The 21,044-nt window shown below is 44.6% G+C and overlaps 1 protein-coding gene across 1 annotated transcript in view; it reads right to left on the reverse strand.

Moving 5' to 3' along the window:
* The window catches only part of Ephb1 (EPH receptor B1), a 431,506-nt gene that overhangs the window by 92,772 nt on the left and 317,690 nt on the right, over nucleotides 1–21,044 (reverse strand). The window contains exon 6 of the mRNA XM_050139404.1: nucleotides 3,658–3,782. Within this exon, the coding sequence (XP_049995361.1) occupies nucleotides 3,658–3,782 (125 nt within the window). The remainder of the gene's footprint in view (nucleotides 1–3,657; nucleotides 3,783–21,044) is intronic.

Here is a 21,044-nt window from a genome sequence, read left to right on the forward strand (position 1 = left end):
GTAAGCAAAGGAGAGGTCCATTCTCATATGCTCAAGGGTGGTCAATGACTAGGCAATGAATCCTATGAGTTCCCAAGGAAAGCATCCCACCCTCTGGAGGAAGGACAATAATATGCTTCACTGAGGTGTGCAAGCTGCTTCGGGCACTGAGTGTTATGTGTATGTGTGTATTAATAATTAGTATGAATTAATGAGCAGCAAGGGGATGGCCCAAAAGGAGAGACTAATGTCCTTCATAGCCTAAGAAGCTCAGGTTAATTACATACAGTGCTGCAAGGAAGGAGGTTTGAATGGAAATGCAGACCGTAGCAGAAGCTGAGCTGGGCTGGGGAAAAGGAAGCCAAGGCTCAGAGGCATGAGCCACATGGCTGTGGTCCCAGGTTATGTAGAGCACTTGACCTCATCACAGCTGCCCACTTAAGGATCTGCCTTGTCCACAGCAGGTGAGGTAGAGGCAGGGCAGTTGGCACCAGTGCACTCAGCCCCTTGCCAACACTGCCACCTGCTGCAGGGTAAGAGAGCAGGTCTCACATCCTAGCTGTAGGACTGACCAATGCAAGTATTTCTGTTTATTTTTATCCTCTTTATGTTTTTTTGTCCAAAGCAGTTATAATAATCCTGACAACGCTGGAATATGAAAGGAAGTGCAAATCTTATTAAGTAAGCCCGGGCACAAATAGGCACATTTTAGGAAAACCCTTCTTCTAGACGAAGTATGATTTCAACAGGCCTGAATGATCACATGTATGGTAAAAAGGACTGAGTAGACCCAGGTCAATGACCCAGTACACTGTGCAGCAAACTGACAACTGTAACTTGGTGGGACTCCTATGTCAGCTTTGATACAAGGTGAAATCAATGGGTCCAAACAGCTTAGTGGATGAATTCTAACCTTATTATTAACTCTCCCAAAAATATTTTTGCATGAATAGAACTCTAACTTTGCAATGAATTGGGTATAATGGTGAGCTGGCTCATTTTATATCAACTTGATACAAGCTAGAGTCATCTGAAAGGAGGGAACCTCAACTGAGGATGTGCCCCCATAAGATCCAACTATAGGATTAGTGATTGATGGAGAAGGACCCAGCCCATTGGGGATAGGGATACCCCTGCGCTGGTGGTCCTTGGTTCTCTAAGAAAGCAGGTAAGTCATGAAGAGGAAGCCAGTAAGCAGCACCCCTCCATGACCTCTGTATCATTCCTGCCTTCAGGTTCCTGCCCTGCTTGAGTTCCTGGCCTGACTTCCTTCAGTGATGGACTATGATGTGGAAGTACAAGCCAAATAAACCCTTTCCTCCCCAACTTGCATTTGGACATGGTATCTTAGGATCCAGCAATGATTACCATAACTAAGACAAACGGGCTAAAATTACCGCCAATTCATTGAATGTTCTCAATCAACTGTCTCTGAAGGCCAGTGCTCGCTGAATGCTGTCTCATTAGCCTCACTGGCGGGTGCTCCCATAACGTTGAGGAGCATAGCACCCCACAGGCAAGACTGGCAACCTAGACTGGTCTGTACCTTCACTTTCAGGGATGTAAAGCTGCTACCACTTCACACATGTGCAAGCTGTGCCCTGCAAAGGTTAAGTCACAGGACCACAGCAGCTCGTCGGGGCGCTGGAAATCAGGACTTTGTTTCTAATACAATGCTATTTGGCCATTCATCTGGCCTCTTTGCAGGACTGTGGGATCTTCATTCCTGATTCTCTCTATATCCATCTACCCAGTGGATGATCTACCTCACTTAGACTAAGGATTCTCATACCATGTACATCCCAACAGCTCACACGTGGGCATCTTCAGCCTATCCCCGTTGCTAACTCTAAATTAAAAGTTATCTTCTGGCTGAGGTCCCCGATTTTCTATTCCACATCTCTACCTGGCTTTTCTATGGGTATTTCAGCCACAAAGCTGCACTCGTGCTCTTCCTTCCTTCCAGTAGCCATTGCCCAGGGAGGTCTTCTCGGTTGACGTTGCCTCCATCATCCTAGAAGGTCTCTTGACATTCATCCACACGCCATCTAACTTAGAAATCCGGTTAGCCCTGCCTGTAATGTATACTGGATATCTAGAAGCCAGCTAATTTCAACAGCTCATGGTTGATGCTCCAATTTGAATATCTATCTTCCTGACAGATGATTATGGATCTAGCAGGCCTATTTACAGCCTGAGCAGTGTTCAGAATATAAGTCACATCCTGCCCCTCTTGTGCTCCGAAACCTGCGGTGGCTCCCTGCCTTACTCGGTAGTAAAGCTTGATTCAATATTGCTCAACATGTTGACGTCCCCTGGTATCTAGCCCCTTACAGCTCCTATCATTCCAGGTGTTCTCATCTGCTGCCTGCTCCTCGAGTCACAGCTGTGACGGCATCTCAGAGACTGCCACTCTCCCCTTGCCGAGATAACTGCTTCATAACTTAACTTTCTTCAGATACTGAAAGAGGGCTCATCTTATCCAAGAGGCTAGGACCATTTTATTTAAGTCTGTAACTTATCCTTGGCTGGCCTTTACGAAGCCATTCATTTGCTCTGCTTTCTTTTGTTTAATTTTTAAAATTTTATTATTTTTGTGTTTGTCTCTGTGTGTCTATATGATGTGGGGTGTATATGTACCAGTGTATATGTGTAGAGGTCAGAGGACAATTTGCAGGAGTTGACTGTCTTTTTCAACTTTTATTTGGCTTCTAGATAACAAATTCAGGATATCAGGCTTGCTCACAAAATACCTTTACCCTCTGAGGGCCCTGCCAGAACCTCTATATTTTTATGCTACTATTTTTCACATGCTAATCATTTCCATATTTGTATGTTCACTGTTTAGCCTGTCTCCCTCTTTGGGGAAGTGAGATTCCTGATAGCAGAACTCTTTTGTTCACTAACATAGCCTAGAATAGGACTTCCCAAATAGTATCGAGATCAAACTCTTCAACAAAAAAAAAAAAACAAATGCATCTGGTGTTTTTCTAAATAGTGTGTTGGGTTAGTTCAGGAAGAAATGTATTTTCCCAGGATTTTTTGCACATGCTGCAGTTCAGCCCTGTGGAGAATGTCCTGTTTCCGTGGATGATGAACAGGCCAGGGACCAGCTCTACAGGGCACTGTTTCCCTTTTCTTGGCAAGTCATGCCCTGGGTAGCCCTCAGTAGCAGCTGCTGACAAGCAGTCAGGGAATGCAACACACAAATTGCTATGTCAATTCATTTTTTATCTCACCCTTTCAAAGGTCCAAGTGCGTGCCCTTCCCCCTCCACATTAGTGTCATGACACATGCATATCATTTATAAATAAATAAGCTTGAGTTGGAGGCATGGGATCAGCAACTTGGAAAACAACCATTTACAAGACTCCAAAATCCTCTGAAGGTGGATAAAACCAGGTGGTTTTTATCACATCCTCCTTGGGACAGAAAATACATGGCTGTAGGAAGGGTAGTGGTTTCCACAGCCCAGTGCAGTATCCAGACTATCAGATGATGAATCTGAAGGCTCTCTCCCAGGTCAATGAAAAGAACCTGGGTTAGGCAGCCCCAGCTTTCTCCCCAGGGGTTTCCTGTCTTCCAGCACCCAATTCTTCCTCCCTAGGGGTCCTCCAGCCTATCTCCTTGTGACCTCCACTGGGTGACCTTAGAAGCCTGGGGTCAAAGGTGGCTCACCTTCTCGTAGTACCGGATCTCATAGTCCAGAATGATGCCATTGGGTTGCTCCGGCTGAGGCCATGACAAGGTGATGCTCCTCATGGTGGCACTGACCTGGTGCATGATGGGGACAGTGGAGGGGGCTGTGGAGAGAGGAAGAGACAGGGTAGCCAAAAAGATACTCAAGATAGGAGAAGTGTTATCTTTTGGAGATGAATAGAAAGAGGTGATTGGGTTTGAGTTCTGTGCTTTCCCATTAGCTGATCTGAGTCTGCAGAACTCCCCGTGGGGTTTGTGGACTGAACGAAATTGAGATGACAGAGGAGAGAGATGGTGAAAATATCGTAGAAGAAGACATATGTGAGCAGGGCTGGGGTGAATTGGTGTATTTATGGCACAGAAAGAAAAACTCACACCAGGGCTAGTGATGTGGTTCAGCAGGTAAAGGTGTCTGCTATGAAAACCTGAGTTCAAGCCCCCAAACTGGAACAAAAGTGGAATGGGAGAACTAACTCCATGGACGTGACCTTTGACCTTCATATGTGTACTGTGGCATATGTGTCAACACACACACTAAAAAAAATCAGTCCAAAATAAGAGAGAACAGGAAAAATAGGAGGAAGAGACAGGAAAAATGAGAAGCCTTTTGAAGTACAAGGTGCTGAAGGACACTCAATGATGCAGTAATGGGTTCAGCTACTTCAGGGCAAAAACCTGGGCAAAGGAGGAGCATCAAGAGTAGAACAGATTAGTGCAAAGTAACTGTATAACAGAAAGGGACATCCCAGCAAATATTTCTTTCCGTTTTTGTGTGTAGGATTTTAATACACTTCCAAAAGAAAGGAGGCAGCATCCCTCATGAAGACAGGAACACAGAGCTGCAACTGAGCCCCCGTCAGCACTCTGAGTGAGAGCATTTGCAACGAAGAACTCAGAAATGCAAACGAAGAAATGATACATAAAGCAAACGTTTGGAAACAGGATAATAATTCCAAGATCAGCAAAGATGATTATGAAATTTCTGTTAGGAAATAATATTTATCTCCCAATTCAACATTTTTCACCCGGCGTAAGTAAAATGAAAACAGTCTGGAAATAATAAATGAGGGCTGTCTTCCTAAGGGAAGAGGAGGGTAATGGATGAGGCTCCGTCTGCGCTCTGCTCTGGGGCTGTTGTGTTTAGTCTTGCCACTTCTGCAGTGATGAAGGTCATTTCCTCACTCGAACTCCGCTTTACAAGGGTTTCTCTGGGGACCATGGCTGAGTGACATTTACTATCCTCAACTTAAGTTAATGGATTCCCTCCGAGACCTGGAATTACAGAGCACAGCTAGCAGATATACAAGGGGAAGGCATGGCCTTGCCCACAGTTCACCGGACTCAAGCACCTACTAAAGTCAGTCTGTGCCAGGGAAGGAGAAGCCGAGCAGGCATTCTAAAGATGCTCCCAGTTGTGTGAGCCACACAGGGTGAGAAGTATTGGAAATGCTACCAGGACACCTTAGTATCAGAGTTTCCTCTGGGACTTCAGAGGTTAGTTTGCACAAAGCCATGACAGCACACCTTTCTGAGCGCCTATGCCTAAGGATGAAACTGACGAAGGGCCTCAGATGTTGTGCCGTGTATTTACAAGGAGACTTGCCTCCTTCAGAGTTCCAGCTAAGCACCAAGTAGCCCACCTATCTATGTAAACATGGGTTCTCCCAGGAGGCACGCCTAATCAAAGATTCTTCAATGAGCTTTCCAAGGCTTCATGATAATAATGCATGTGCACTAAATTTCTTCTGGTATGGGAGGTCCTTTTGTCTATGTGTTGCTTTTATTGGTTAATAAATAAAGAACTGCTTTGAGCCTATGCCAAGAGCAGAACAGAACTAGGCAGGGAAAGCTAGGATGTATGCTGGGAGAAAGAGGGCAGAGTCAGAGAGAAGCCACGAAGTTGCTAGAGAAAGATGCTGGGAATTTACCCAGTAAGCCAGAGCCACATGGCGATATACAGATTAATAGAAATGGGTTAAATTAAGATGTAAGAGTTAGCCAATAAGAAGCTAGAGCTAATGGGCCAAGCAGTAATTTAATTAATACAGTTTCTGTGTGATTATTTCCAGGCTAAGCGGCCTGGGACAAACCAGTGGCCTTCCTTCAACATTCTCCTACCCAGTTCTCGTTGGTTCGTCTGTCTGTCCCTCCTTCTCTCTCTCCCTCCCTCCCTCCTTCCCTCCCTCCCTCCCTCCCTCCCTCCCTCCTTCTGTTTCTTCCTTCCTTCCTTCCCTCTCACTTTCACTGGAATGGGATAACTACTGTGGTCTGATGGCTCCCCATAAAATGTCCCAACCCAACACTTGCTGCCAAGTTCCTGCTACACGTGGGACACCCTGCTCTGTGCTTCTGTAATTCTCACTCCTTATAGACCTTTCTTATCCATATCTCAGATTTGTCTTCTTCCCCTTGGTCTCACCTCTCCCAGCTAAAGCAATCTAGAACAGTCCTTGTTGCGCATAAGAGCTTGTCAAGGACCGAACGAAACAAGTCAGACTGTACTTGAGTTTCCCTGCTATAAAGAATAGTTAGCCTCTACAAGTATTTCTGCCACAGCAAGACATGCTGCTGCCTACAGAATCTCTTACTCAATGGGCCTATGTTATCAAGAACTCTGTAGGCATGGGATAGAGGCATCAGTCCAGTGCTTCTCCATAGCTTATACTACAAGTTAAGTTTAAACCTAGTATCTACTATGTTTTGTGTATTCTATTAATTTGACTATTATTAGCCTTTGGATCAAAAGCATGTCTTTATTGTCCTATCTTGAAGCTAGGGTTGCATATAAACTCTAGATTTCCCCGAGGTATGTTCTCTCTCACCATGAATGTAGAGTTGGGTTTCTGTGGTGGAGATGCGTAATCCCTCTTTGCTTTTTGATGGTGTTATATTCGATCTACTAATCTAACAAGCTGAAAGAACATTTTACCCTCATCTCAACTGTCTAATGCATTTTTTTCTCTCCTGCTTTGGTATTATAACCCAGGTATGTTGATTAATTAAACAGTTACTATTGTATCTGCCAGGTAGTTGCTCCTTCAGGTTCTAAACATACATTCATGAGTAAAGTTTCTTACCCTCTTAAAACCTATTCTCTACTGGAGGGATTCAGAGTACAGACATGATAAATAAATAGCAAGATATATAAGAAATAGTAAATAAAGTGGGGAAACCAAGTAGGGAGAGAGGTGGTGGAACGCCAGGGTAGCAAGTACGTGGCTGGCCTGTGGTCAGCAAAGGGCTCCCTGAGGAGCAGGTGCAGGAGTGTAAGCAAAAGGAGAGTGGGGCAGCATTGAGTGTCTGACCTGAAGGCATCACAGTCAAAAGGGAGGGCCAGATTTGTGTGTGTGTGTGTGTGTGTGTGTGTGTGTGTGTGTGTGTGTGTGCATTTTGTTTGGTTTGGGATGGAGCTATTTAATAAATTTGTTGAAATTTATTAACCTACATGAGAGGTTTGCTACATTGTCATAAACTAGGCTCTACATTAGATAATACTTCCCAACTGTAGGCTACTGTTTGAAGCACATTTCAGTTAGGTGCAGTGCGTGATGTGGCATCGTCATTTCCTCCCAAGAAAGCCATTCCTTCCTGGAGAGAGGAGGGAGCCTCATAAGACTCAGAAAGCTCATAAAGCACAGAAGCCCCAGGAAATTCAGGAAATGACAAGATTCACAAGGCCTTTCCCCAAGTTTATACAAGCAATAACAATTTCTGAGAGACAAGACTCTCTCTGGTGGAGCTGCCTGCGAATTGTTCAGGGAGCTCCAGGGCTTGCAGCTTTCATGAGTTGTCATGCATGCCAGGGTAGGCTTTTCAGTGGTGCAGCCACCTTTGAGTCATCCACGCTCCTGCTGGCATCCCAGGGAAGTCACTGATGCACTCAACTGGCCTTGAGTGGGTAACTCCGTTGGTCTGTCATGGGTAGCCTATCTAGGGTGATCAGAGATCTGTCTCCCCTGGATTTGGCTTATTCTACTTCCAACTCAGTCACAGTGTCATGGGGATGGAGCTCCCCTCACAAGTTGAGGGACACTGGCGTTTGGAATGTCTCCATAGATGTGAGATATAGAAGAAAAAGAATTAATAGTTGATGTGGGAGTGATTTCTTATTAATAAAGAAACTGCCTCGGCCCTCATAGGACAGAAAATTAGGTAGGCGGAGTAGACAGAAGAGAATGCTGGGAAAAAGAAGCTTAGTGAAGGAGTCGCCATGATGCTCCCACTCCAGACAGACGCAGGTTAAGATCCTCTCTGGTAAGCCAGCTCATGGGCTACATAGACTATTAGAAATGGGTTAGAACAATATGTAAGAGCTAGCCAATAAGAGGCTACAGATAATGGGCCAGGCAGTGTTTGAAAGAATACAGTTTCTGTGTAATTATTTCTGGGCATAAGCCTGCCATGCGGGCGGCCGGGTGCTGGGGATGCAGCCCTGCCGCTCCTCATTCAACAAATAGTGACTTCAAGGTTTTTGTTTGGAAGAAGCAAAGGATGAGGCTGCCATCAACTGAGATGAGAGACATCAATAGAAGCCATCTGGGAGGTAGACCAGCTGTTCCAGTTTGAACACATTACACTTCAGGTGTCTAAGGTATCCCGTGTAGACACTGGGTAGGGGGGGGCGTGTGCATAAAGTTGGAGCTATTAGTATTTCAATAAATCAGAAAGGAATAGAACTGACAGATCATGAAGACAGCTAGTGGAGTGGACGATTTAAGACGTGGGGGAATGAGGAGAAAACAGCAAAGGGCCCTGCAAAAGCCAGGCCAATAGAGTAGAAGGAAAACCTGAAGAATGTGATTGCCTGGAAATCAAGTAGAAGGAAGCATACTTGGGGGACTGAATATGTGAAATCTTACTGCTAAGTCAGGTAAAATGGGACTGGAACCGAACCCCTGATTTAACCACAGCCTCTGTAGCTAACCATTTGAATGGCACGCATTCACCTTGCTCAAGATCCTGCACGCCTTGGCAGGACTCTGTGAGGAAGTCAAGGCAGCTCAGAAAGTGCCACAGTCTCTCAAAGTTGCTACATGTTTTGGGGGTCCCAGTGTGACCCAAGATGGGGATGACTGAAGAGCTTCTATTATAGGGGTTTCCTACCACATCTTGCCATTCAGACGCCCCTTGTAGGCCATAGGGAAACCCAGCCTACACGATGCTGCTTTTAGAAGTATCACACACAGGTTTCCAGACTACCTCTGTCTCAGAGATAAAATGACATCTATTAAAACTGGAAGACTTGGAGCTGGGAATGTAGAGTTCTCACTGAGCATGCACCAAGCTTTGGGGTCAATCCCTGGTACCACAGAAAAGCAAGCATGATGGCATGTGTCTGTAATGCCAGGTTTTAGAAGGTAGAGGCAAAAGAATCAGAAGTAGTTCAAGGTCATCCTCAGCTATTTAGTGAGTTCAAGACCCACTTATGCCTCATGAGACACTGTCTCCAAAAGGAAGGTAACAAATTAAAAAAAAATGGAAGACTCCAAGATGGCAGGTTAGAAACATACAGTGATGGTCATCGTCTCTGGGGATAGGACCAAATACAGGAGAGCAGCTACTTCTTGAGGTGGGCAGTGACAAAAAGCAACTAAAGTTTATTTGCACATGGACTTAAAAAATCTCAGAGGCTTTGGAGAGCAGAACAGAGGTTGAGAAAGGATATCCTGGTACCAAGCTCAGTAGCTATGCACAGGGAGGGGGCAGGGGACAGAGGGCAGAGGGGAAAGAAGAGGAGGAAACACAGAACACACAGTAGTACAGGCCTAGGCACCATGCATGAGTCCAGCTGAGCAGGCAGGGGAATCAGAACCCACACAGAAGAAAGGCACACAGGGAGCTTTCTTAGCATCACCATGTGTAGTTGTTGGGAAGTCATCTAGATAAGGTCTAGCCTGGACTCACTGCTGGGAAAATCAAAGGTTCCTTCATTTTCTTGTATCTGGGAACAAAATCATGAACAAGGGCTGGCCATAGTGTCAGTCTGGCAACCAAAGAAGACTCTGACCCCAGAGTGCTGAGAGCCAAGTGTGATGACTCAAACCTGAAATCCCAACCCTCAAGAGACTGAAGTAGAAGAATTATTGCAAGTTCTAGGCCATCTTGGACCTACATAGTGAGTATCAGATCAGCCAGGACAGTAAAACATTCAGAAATTAAATAATAATAATAATTTAATTAAATAACAACAACAATAATAATGATGAAAAAAGAGTTCCATGAGTGGAAAGTCACACCAGGCTGAGACAAATAAAAGGGAACAAAGGTTCAGGCCAGATGAGACCATCAGTTTGCAAGGGAGGGTGCAGGCACTGAGGTGAGCCTGTGCCCTCCGGTCACTGCCTCCAGGAGCTAAGTTTCATTCTAAAACTAAAAGAGACACATGTCATATATATTGATAAAAGAAACATTATACTAAGAAGATCTAATGATTGTAAATATACACACGTTGATATCAGTATGCTCTAATTCACAATAGAAGTGCTACTGTCCATAAAGATACACATAGGAATCACTATAATAATAATGGATGCTGTGGTTTGTCTATGAAATTTCCCTTAAAGACCCGTGCATTTGAACTTTATCCCTGGCTGGTGGTGCTACTGAGATGTGAGCAAATCAGCAAGGCTCTGACCTAATCAACAGGTTAGCGCATTGACGGAGTCACAGCCTGATGGCATTACCGACATGGGATGGGCACTAGGAGGTGGGCCTGGTCCGAGAAGATCACAAGGGTATATCTTTGAAGAAAATACATTGTCCATGGCCCTTTCCTGTCTCTCTGCTTCTCAGACATCATGAGGTGAGCAGCTTGGTTCTACCATGCCTTCCTGTTGCCATGCCGTCCTGCTTCAACACAGACTCACAGCAGGGAAGCAAACCAAACATGGATTGAACCCTGGCAAGCCTGCATAGGAATAAGCATTTCCTTCTCTAAGTGGTCTTTCCAAGACATTCTTGCAGTGGCAAAAAGGCTGGCTGACATACCGGATGACGTTGGCATTCTATTCTCCCCAACAGATAGGCTATCCAAAGCAAAAAAATCAGCCAAGAAACATGAGCGGTTAACTGCACTGTAGCTCAAATGGAAGCAGCATCCATCTACAGAATATGATGCAGATGCAAAACACACTCTTCTCTGCAGCTTGTGGAACTTCCCCCAGAAGGGTTATTTTAAAGATCCACGGCAATTGAAACAAACACAAAAATACTGAAGTATCTGTTTGGATCCTACCAGTCCTCAAAGGGGAAAAACTGGGAATAACTGGTCGGAGAAAGTGCAGATAATTTGCAAGTACACAACACTGAAAAACATACTTCTGAAACACTAGTAAGCCACTGAAAAAACCAGGGGAGAAATTGGAAAAGAAGACATCAAAATATCTGCGAGACTTCACAATAAGATCATAAATTTTATTTAAAAATTGAATAGAGCGACAGAATACAAAAACTGGCATATGAAAATCAGTATTCTCTAAACACTGGTAATGAACTCAGTGAAAAGGAAATCAGGAAAACAACTGCATTAGTAATAACCTCAACAAAAAAATCTAGAAATAAACCCAACCCGGGAGACTTTTGTAATGAAAACTCTGAAACCCCAAACCAAAAAAAAAAAAAAAAAAAAAAAAAAAAACAACTTTTTTTTGAAGAAAACGTCAGAGGATAGAAAGACCTCTAAGTGCCCATAAGTCCACAGAACTGATGATGGAAAAGCAACCATATTGCTGAAGGGGTTTCATGATTCAATAAAATCCTTACCAAAGTTCTAATGATATTCTTCATAGAACTAGGAGAACAAACAAACAAACAAAACCCCTAAAGTTCTTAAGGAAGTAGAAAAGATCCCATTCCGAGCAAGAAACACTGGAAGCACGGAAACACTCCATTTCATATTACACTACAGAACCATAGTAATAAAAACAAAAAGCATGGAATGGGTACAAAAATCAGTCTGTAAAACAATGAGAATGAAGAAATGACCAGAAATAAACTCACATAGCTACAGAAACAGATTTTGACGAAGATGGAAAAAAATACAAATGTTAAGGAAAAGGCAGCATCTTTAGCAAATGGTGCTGGGAAAATGGCACAGCCACAAGTAGAGGACTGAATTTTGAGCCCCACCTCCCTCTCACTCTACACAAAATTCATCTCGAAACTACATGAATTTAAGACCCAAAATTTGAAACTTCTAGAGGAAAATGTAACAGAAACCTTCAACACACAGGCATAGGCAATGGCTTCCAGAATAGGACTTCCATGGCTAAAAGAGGATAACGAGGGGTGACGAATGGAGGTTCCTCAGTTAAAATGCTTCTGTAACCAACAGAGACAACAACAGAGTGAAGAGGCAACCAACACAACAGCACAGAATCCTTGCCAGCCACTCACCTGACGGGTGATACTGAGTATATAGAGCACTCAAAAAGTTTGAGCCAAAGGAATTAATAATCCAATCAATAGATGGGCAACTAGACTCAACAGATGCTTTCCAAAAGACAACACACAGATGGTGGACAAATACATGAAACCCCTGTGATACCCTTGGCTATGGGACATTGGAAATCAAATGCATGTTGAGATCACCATTCATCCTGGTCAGATTGACTACAGTGTGCAACAAAAGCAATAAAAGCTAGCAAGGATGAGGTGGAGAAGGCTTACACACTGTTGGTGGGAATGTGCATTTATATATAGCTATTTTTTAAATTCCTCAAAAAACTAAAATCAAAACTATACAGTCCAGATCCCCACTCCTGAGTGTATATCTGAAGGAATCAAAGTCAGTAGATAATGTGCACGCACACACACAGACACACATATAAACACACACACATTAATACACAAGGAAACACTACTCAGTCAGGAAAAAAAGAACAGAATTGTATCATTTGCAGGAAAATCAATTGAGCTGGCAATCAACATGCTAAGAAAATCAGGCCCAATTTGGAAAGAGAAGATTCACAGAGAGAATCTCATATGTGATACTGAGATCAGGGTCATGCAAGAAAACAGAAGTGAAGAACTGTGGGAGAAGAACAGGACCAGTGGAAAAAGAAAAAAGAATACAAGATGGATAATAGGAAATAAGTGTGATTAAAGTATCTTACATACATGCACAAATATGTAACAATAAATGCCATTATTTTGTATAATTCTGTGTAATGAATTTTTGAAGGATTAATCCCAATAGTCTGAGGCTAACTCTGAGCTTGATTCCTCTCTGTGCCTCTAATCTTCAGAAAGGCTTCATTCAAAACTCCATATACTTATCAAGCACTATGGCATGCCTGCTCTGATCATTGGGGTCAGAGAAAAAAGATCCCAACCTTGTTCTCAGGATTCATGGAGTTCAGTGGGGGCAGAGGGCAGAATTATAGAACCATAGGGTATGGCAGAGAGAAACAACTAGCATCCCAAAGTATGAATGCCCTTGTTTCTGAAGATGGCGTTGGCCACCCCAGTTGTCACCTAGCAGCTCACAGATCCAAGAGAAGGGGTTGTAGCCATCTTGGTCAACATTTCTTAGATTGATAGTGATGACCTGATGGTCACAAGTCCTTCAGAAAACTGTGTCCCATACAGGGACCTTTGTCTTATGCTTTGTGATAGGGCTTGGCACATGGGAGAAAGTGACAGAGCATTTCCTGATCTCCCTGCATGAAAGTTAGGGCAACTTACAGCCAGGCCCCGCCATCAGCAGTACCAGCACTGTGGATTTGGTTTTCCTTGTCTAAGGGCAAACATCACTCCTAAATCTGGTCTTTTATGTGCGATGAAAGCGTCAGGTAAGTAAAAATAAAAATAAGCTCAGGTATTCATTCATCCAAACAACAGCTTCTAGAAAAACTAAGGCAGATGAGAAGATTAATTCCAGCAGGCGACCCCTGTGACCCTCCCACCCCAAAACATTGATTTCAACAGTCAATTCAGGGCAGTCTTTTCTACATAATCCTCAGAGGAAAAGATGGTGTTACTGAATGCTTGAAAGAATCTGTTTTGCAAGGGCGCACAAAGCTTTTGAGTAAATTAAACATTCTACCAAGAGACGGAAATAATGAAAATGAAGAGTTCACAAGATTATTCAAATTTAGAGAGAGAGAAAAAAAGAGCCTTTTTGTCAGAAAAGGTAAGAAGAAAGAATTAGTTTGGGGGCTATTTGGAAAGAAGATCCTGAAGTCTTGGTAAAGATGTTTGGCCTTAAAAGGAGGTGCTCAGAAAAATCTAAACAGAAACAAAACTGCCCCGCAGTTTCTTTTAGAAAAATAGAGGCTAGTTCTACAGGATCATAAAGAGAACAAGAAGCAAGAAAAGTCTCTTCTATCCCCGATAAAAAAATTAACCAGGGTTCAAACCAAGTTAGATCCAAGAGTACCCACTAGGAGAGCCTACTGTCAGTATCCAGAGTGCCTTTAAGGAAGTAAGAATCAGTGAAGAACTTAAAAGTGGTTATCAAGTGGCTCAGGGATGGAGAGGAAGCAGGAGCAGGTCAAGGGACTGAAGTCCTTTGTCTCTGTTTTTACCACTGAAGACTTCTGGGAGATTGTACTCCCCAATTGCCTTAGTAGCAGACAGATCCAAGAGAGGGTATTGTATGCAATACATCAAAGACACAGAATGTTCTTGCCTGTTCTGACAAGTGGGATGCGAATAAGTTGCAGATAAGATGGCCCTAAGGAAAGTGTCACAGTCACAACACAGGACAAGTGCCAGCCAATATTGGTCACTTGTCACTGCCAACAGTACTAGGGATGGGTGTCAAGCCAAGCAATTATCAGGCTTCCATTTTTACAAAAGGTTCCAAAGGGGGCAGTGAGGCTTATGACCCTATGGCGTCTGAGATGCCATTAATCTATCTCAAAAGTTCATCACTCCATGTATGGACCCTAGAGTCCAGATGCATGGGAGCCTTGATAGTGCCACCTGGATGGTCTGTGCCTTGACCCCCTAGTTCAGCAACTGATTTGACCACATTCAAGGTTCGCTTCTTACCCATTTTATTTACCTTATTTAATAGAAATAGTTTCCCTTGGACAGATAATCATTTCCAATTCCGAAATATAAGAATAAATGTGCTTTTCTTCTATGATAATTACTAAGTTTTGATGCATTATCTTTGCTTATTAGAAATTACTTTATAATCTCTTAATTGATTTTTGGGTCAAAATAATTCCATCAAGAGGTTTATCCATAATCCACTTTGGGATCTAACAAATGATACAAGTTTACTATGTAAATACACTTTTCAGACACTGAAAATATTTACATGTAATTTTAAAGAACATTCACAGCAAACTGCAAATCCACTCAAAATTAAGTTGTTCTGTTGAAGTATAATGATTGAAGAAGTTATGAAAATAAGACATTTGGACTTTCTGAAGGTCATCAAACCTTTTCTACAAAGAAACCGTGTTCCTTGTGGCTGAAAGTTCTGCCAGGGACGGCCAGTTTCCAGACCATCTCTCCCAGCTCAGAAAGCTGCTGAGTTTCCTTTAGCTTACTCCGCTTAAGAGGACGGTCTTCAAAGTTCCCTGAAGGGTGGATGGCCTGTTCAGTCTGAAGGAGTTCATATCTGTGTTTTTTTCAGATGACTCACAAAAAGAGGGTCCTAGTCTCACCCTATCCCATGGTGGGCATGGTAGGGTCATTTTCCTTGGCATTTTCCTAGGAGATGGCCCTCACTCTGACCATTTCTCCCCATTGAGGTACTGCTGTCTCAGCCTGAACTAGGTAAATAGCCACTTTTACCATAAGTACCCCATTTTGAGTTGCTTCCACGTTGGGGTTGTTAAGATAATGCTGGACCTGAGCTGTCAGCATTCTTCCTGACGGCCAGAGCTCATGGTGCCAGAAGGTTTTAGGCAGGTTATGTAGGCTACAAGGAGAGAGAGAGAGAGGTCACCAGCTGTCTTCCTTGGCTGTGGATCCTATGAACTATAGTTCTGATGCACACACTGGTACAATAGTGGCAAGAATATTTTGTGGGCAACCAAACATTTTCAATAGAATATGAGGGTCATTCAAGAGGTGAACACATGTCTGTTACTATAAAGTGGGTCACAAGCCTACATATGGGGAAGCCACATATCCTCAGGAGAATGTACTACTGATGTCTTCTGTAGCCAAACTGATGTCTACGTGTTTATGTTTATACCCATAGACTATTTCTGCTCTTAGCCTGGGTCATGCAAGCCTCTTTGTTGTACAGGGTGACAGAGACTCATAACTGATCAAAATACTAAAAAAGTGACTGTTGTATCCTCAGCTCTAAACCACCTTCCAAGACCCAGGGAACACACGGAGGAGGGTCAGGAAAATCCTAAGAGCTCGAGGGTGGAGAAGACTGCTATGGAATGCTGTCATTTGGATGTGCAATGGCCACAGATATAGAATATGCAAAAGGTATAGCGACCTGCAAAAGACCTACACACACACACGACATGGGGGTGTGAAAGGGATTCACTGGAAAGAAGGGAGAGGAAGTTAACAGGAGAGTAGGAGATAAACGAGAGTAATGGGGCATAAATGTGATCACAATATATCTTAGACATATTTGGAAGTGTTTTTAAACATCATAAAGAAGAATAATCTAGGGTCGGGGGAAAATGGCTCCATCAATAAGGTATCTGCTTACCAGTCACCTCCCCAGTCAAAAGGCAGGTGTGCTGGTGGACACTGGAAATTCCAGTGCTGGGAGAGCAGAGACAGGTGAGTACCTGGGACTTGCTATGTAGCCCACCTGGCCTATCTGACAAGCTCTATGACAGCAAGAGACTCCGTCTCAAAAGTACAAGGTGGAGAAATCCTGGGGAATGACACCTGAGGTTATCTTCTGACTACCGCATGCACCTACACATTCCATAGCCACCTGTACACATATTCACACACACACACACACACACACACACACACACACACACACACACCTCCTAGTTCTGTGAGCATTCATAGACCAGTTTCTGTGTGGCATAGGCTAGCATCTCTCTTGAGGGTAAACCAAGGATTGAATTGCTGGAGCATATGGAAATACCAGCTTTGTATTCTCTGTCTAGAATATCATTTCCCAGCCCAGTCGTCCCTGGACTCATAACTTGCCTTCTCTACTATAGACCACAGCTGTGAAGAAAGGTGGATAAGGAATAATAAGCACCCAGAGCAGTAGGAATTATCAGAAATGAAGAAGGGCTTTATTCTGGGTCCTACAATGCTGCTGAGAGACAGGTTCCTATCCAAGCTTGGCCTTCTGCTTACTCTGTGATCTTAAGTTAACCCAAAGCCTTAACATCTTTGAAGCTTGTGTTTTTCATCCATGCAACAGGAATGGTAATCCTCACATTATGAAATTTCCAAATGTTCTGTGCCATGTGTGGTCTAGCACTCCTGTCAGGCTGGGTAGTTAGCATCCACCTGCAACTCTCCTTCTGGGACCAGCGCTGCTCACACATGCAAATCAATCCCTGGGCACAGCTCCCCGAGATAAATGTGAGAGGTGCAATCCAACCCAGTGGTGGCCTTGGATATTTGCTTCATAAATACTTTCAAGGCAATAAGTAGGCGTGTCAACCAAGTTAGGGTGGAGGTGCTAGGTAGGAGCAGGACGGAGACAGGAAAGACAAACCAAACAAGCTAAAGGTGGAAGAGACACATTTCAGAAGAGGAAGAATGACTTCCCTGTGAAATATGAAGCCTAGAGTCTGCCTGTTTTCTCCAGGAAGCAATTTAGCAAGAAAGAAGTGCCTACCTAGTTCCCGAGAGTAAGTCACCACTGACTGTGGGGAGGGAGCCTCTTCACACATCTTGTTACTCTCCATAAGCCTCGTCCTTCTGGCCCAGAACTCATATCCCACCTACGGACCTCTTTACTTTAAACTGCTAGACCAGCCTTCCTGAAGCTTGACATTACCCATGTTACCCTGACACCCCAAAACCTTTAGTGGCTCCCCATCAGGAAAAAAGCCTAACTCTCTCCTTAACATTTACAGGTGTGGCAGGCATTGATCACTGCAGGCTCAGGAACCTGCTTCTCATGTTTAACTGTGACCCACCTTCATGATACTGCAAGCCTTTAAAAGCACTGCTGTGTGTGACTTTACCCATCTCAAGCTCTCGCTGTTGATAGTGTCATTGGGGAATGCATGTGCTCTGCTTGGGACTCAGCATGCTATAATCTAACTTTTCAGACACTCTGTTCTCCATCACTAGAGTAAGATCTTCAGGGCAGGAGGCATGGTTTTAGCCATTTCACACTAAACCGGTATCATCAACCATATTTTAGATGCATGACAAAACTTTCATTTTATGGCAAAGTTTGGGATCTCCTCCAAAATCCTCGGAGGATAGAGGGAGGGGCGGAAAATGGCTTAGTTCTACCAGACATGGGTATTAGTATTTAGAAGAGAGTGGGAGAAGGGAAGTGGAGCTGTGAATCCTGGGAAGGGGGACAGGGAACAAAGATAAGTATGGAGTTCCAAGGAAGTAGTGACAGACTTCTGTATTTGCATAGATGATGAAATCCAGGATGCTGAGTCCATCTCTGGAGGACACTAAGCTGCTGGAAACCTCTGAAAGTCCCCCTGGAGCCTCAGGGTTAAATTGTGAGAGTTCCTAGAAAGGTATGAATGACAGAATTAGGAGAGGCCCTTTGGGAGTGGCTGGTTGTCTTTTCTCTCATAGAAAACACATCCACAGGGCGGGGAGGAGGGAAACCTGTGTAGAAATGTCAATTCAAGAGTCCAGGCCCACAGGTACTGGTGGCAAAGAATGATTTGCACCATGATGCCTTGAGTTTCTGGTGACATTTCCATTCTAGAAAGAAGCTGGGCTAAGAAGACCCTGCCTTGAGAACTGGCTCTCCCTCTGCCGATGACAACTCACCCCACTGCACAAATACGCTTGAATTTTACATTAGGAAGCCTGACTCATTAAATACTTTTGGTGCAGTAACACTTCTGGTCAAAGTAGATTAAACAAATAAGCAATTAGTTGCAAGCCTGGATATGAATACAAAAGCAGAATTAATTATTTCTCTTATTGTTTTCTCCTATTGTGAACACTGGCTTCATGTTTTATTCTGGGAGTTAACTCTGGCACTTCCTTTCAAGTCCCTCCCTAACCTAGAATTACCTGAGGTCAGAGGACATCCTGGGCATGCAGGAGGTATTGCTGCCATAGGATACTGGTTGAATCACAGGGTAGGCTCCTTGACAGAAAGTGAGGGCTGAGCTGGGTGAGCTGACTGATCTTCATGCCCACAGGCAGAGTCATGAGCTCTTCCTTCCATTAAGGGTTTGGTTCCAAGCCAAAGGGGTGGGTGCATGTGTGTGCACTCGTGTACATGTGTGTGTTGTGCACATATTCCTGGGATCTGTGGATGACATATTTTTGGAAAAAATATAGGTTTAATGAAGAAACCTCATTTCTCCTATTATGTCGCATGTATGTAGGAGATGCTCTTCACTGAGACCATCCACCTCACTATGTCAGTTCTCAGAATGGGGTCCCAGATCAGCATCACCAGGGACCTGGTGATAATGCAGATGTCTGATTCCCACTCCTGGCTAAACCCAGACCTGGGAGAGGTGGATGCAGTAATCTGGGCTTAAGGACACTTCCAGCCCTTCACACGCATCTGGTGCGTGCTCAGGGTTGGAAACTGCTTATCTACAAATCTGGAAATCCGAAAAGTTAAGCTCTGAGAGGACATCCCGGTCATTCAATTTTCTGTCAACTCTTCGAATTTCCAGATTAGAGTGCTGAAGGCAAGAGAGGGAAAGTAACTTCCTTAAGTCCCCAGCAAGTTAATGCAGAGCCAGAAATAGCCTGGCCTCCTTTCCAGGACTGATGCTAGCTGGCCATCTATGCTGTCCCTACACTCAGGAGCTCAGCAATTCCACTGTCCCTCGAGGATGCCTTGCACGAGAGTGGGAGGCAGTTAGCTCATGTCACTTACTGTCTTCAGGGATCCTTACGTTCTCAGAGAGATCAGGGGCTCCCTGCAACTTCTCTCATGCAAGGGTGGATAACGTTGCTCCAGTCAATAGCCCTGCCATGCAATGCTGCTCCTGGTACCCCAACGTGGCCTATACCCACAGCTCCTTCTCCTTAGCAAGGGGACCAGAAAGATAATTCAGAAAACGAGAATTTACTGTAGAAACGACAGCAGATCTGAGTTGTGGGGCCCTGTGGAGCTGTGTGTGTTGGGGCTAGGGTAGGGAGTTACTCGTCAGGAGAGGCTGTCCTCGGTTGTCAGCCAGGATCATGGCTAAGGCACATAAGGACAGAATCCTGAGGGCCTCTAGGTTCTCTGACGTGCTCTGTTCAGCTGTCTCCTGGGGGTCTAACTGCTTTTCCTGGTATAAGGTGAGTGCTGGCCCCTTGGGCTGATATCTGATCACAGAATATCTCATTAGGAAGTCCACCACCCTGGTGGGGCTGGCAGGCTCTGGAGGCAACGTAAGATACATTACAGTGGGTTGTATGTCCTGGTCCCTCCCTCCATATACCTGAGTTAGACAGCGGCTGGAACCGCTCTGCCATCACCCTAAGGCTGGTACCACTGCACTGTCCTCCCCTGGGCCTGGAGCTCCAAGCCCCTTTGTTTGATGACCCAGGCCCTTTTCTCATCAGAGTGGCTCCCTGGCAGCCAGTCACCCTCCTGCAACACACACTGCAAGTTCCTCCTTGGGTTCCACCATCCCCACTGTATCTCTCTTCCCTCCACCTTGGCTTTACCATCCCTTCAAGGAGCACATTCCTATTGGACCCACCAAAACGGTTGCTCAGAAACCAGTTCCTACTGCCTCCTCTGCCAGCATTCTCCCTATGACTGTGTCAGGAAAAGCTCTCCTCAGAGGCGCCTCTGCCCTACAGCTCTCTTCAGTGTTGGGCCTTTGCCAATGTACTTCAGCTGCCCCTCAGAGGCAGGAAGTGGGCTGTGTCCTTCCTGTCTCTCATCACCTCTCTGACATTATTTCGCAGCATCTCCTGCAACCTATGCAGAAGCGCCACACATCTGGACCACCATTGCCCTGGCCCTGAGACAACTGGGCATTTCTTCCCTTCCCTCTGTCGTCTCCCCATGCATGGCTGTTTCTGCCTCTCCCTCCACCACCTGTCTTGCTCTCCAGAGAATGAACCCCATGTCCTCTCCCTGAGTAACTCACTTTCCATTCCCTCAACTCCACACCTCTCCCCTGTCTGCTTAGCCCATGGTGTACGCTTGGACTTCACCTCACCCAAGTTACTTCATTTTCAAAATTATACACTAAGTGTTGTACTTCCCCAGCATTATCTTTGGTGACACACTGTAATTCCTCCTGGCCTCGCCTGCCTTTGTTGGCCCCATTTCCACCCACAAGTAGCCA

This window comes from Alexandromys fortis, unplaced genomic scaffold (assembly GCF_014885135.2).
Source record: "Alexandromys fortis isolate MF-2015 unplaced genomic scaffold, M_Fortis_MF-2015_v1.1 scaffold_36, whole genome shotgun sequence".
NCBI lineage: Eukaryota > Metazoa > Chordata > Mammalia > Rodentia > Cricetidae > Alexandromys > Alexandromys fortis.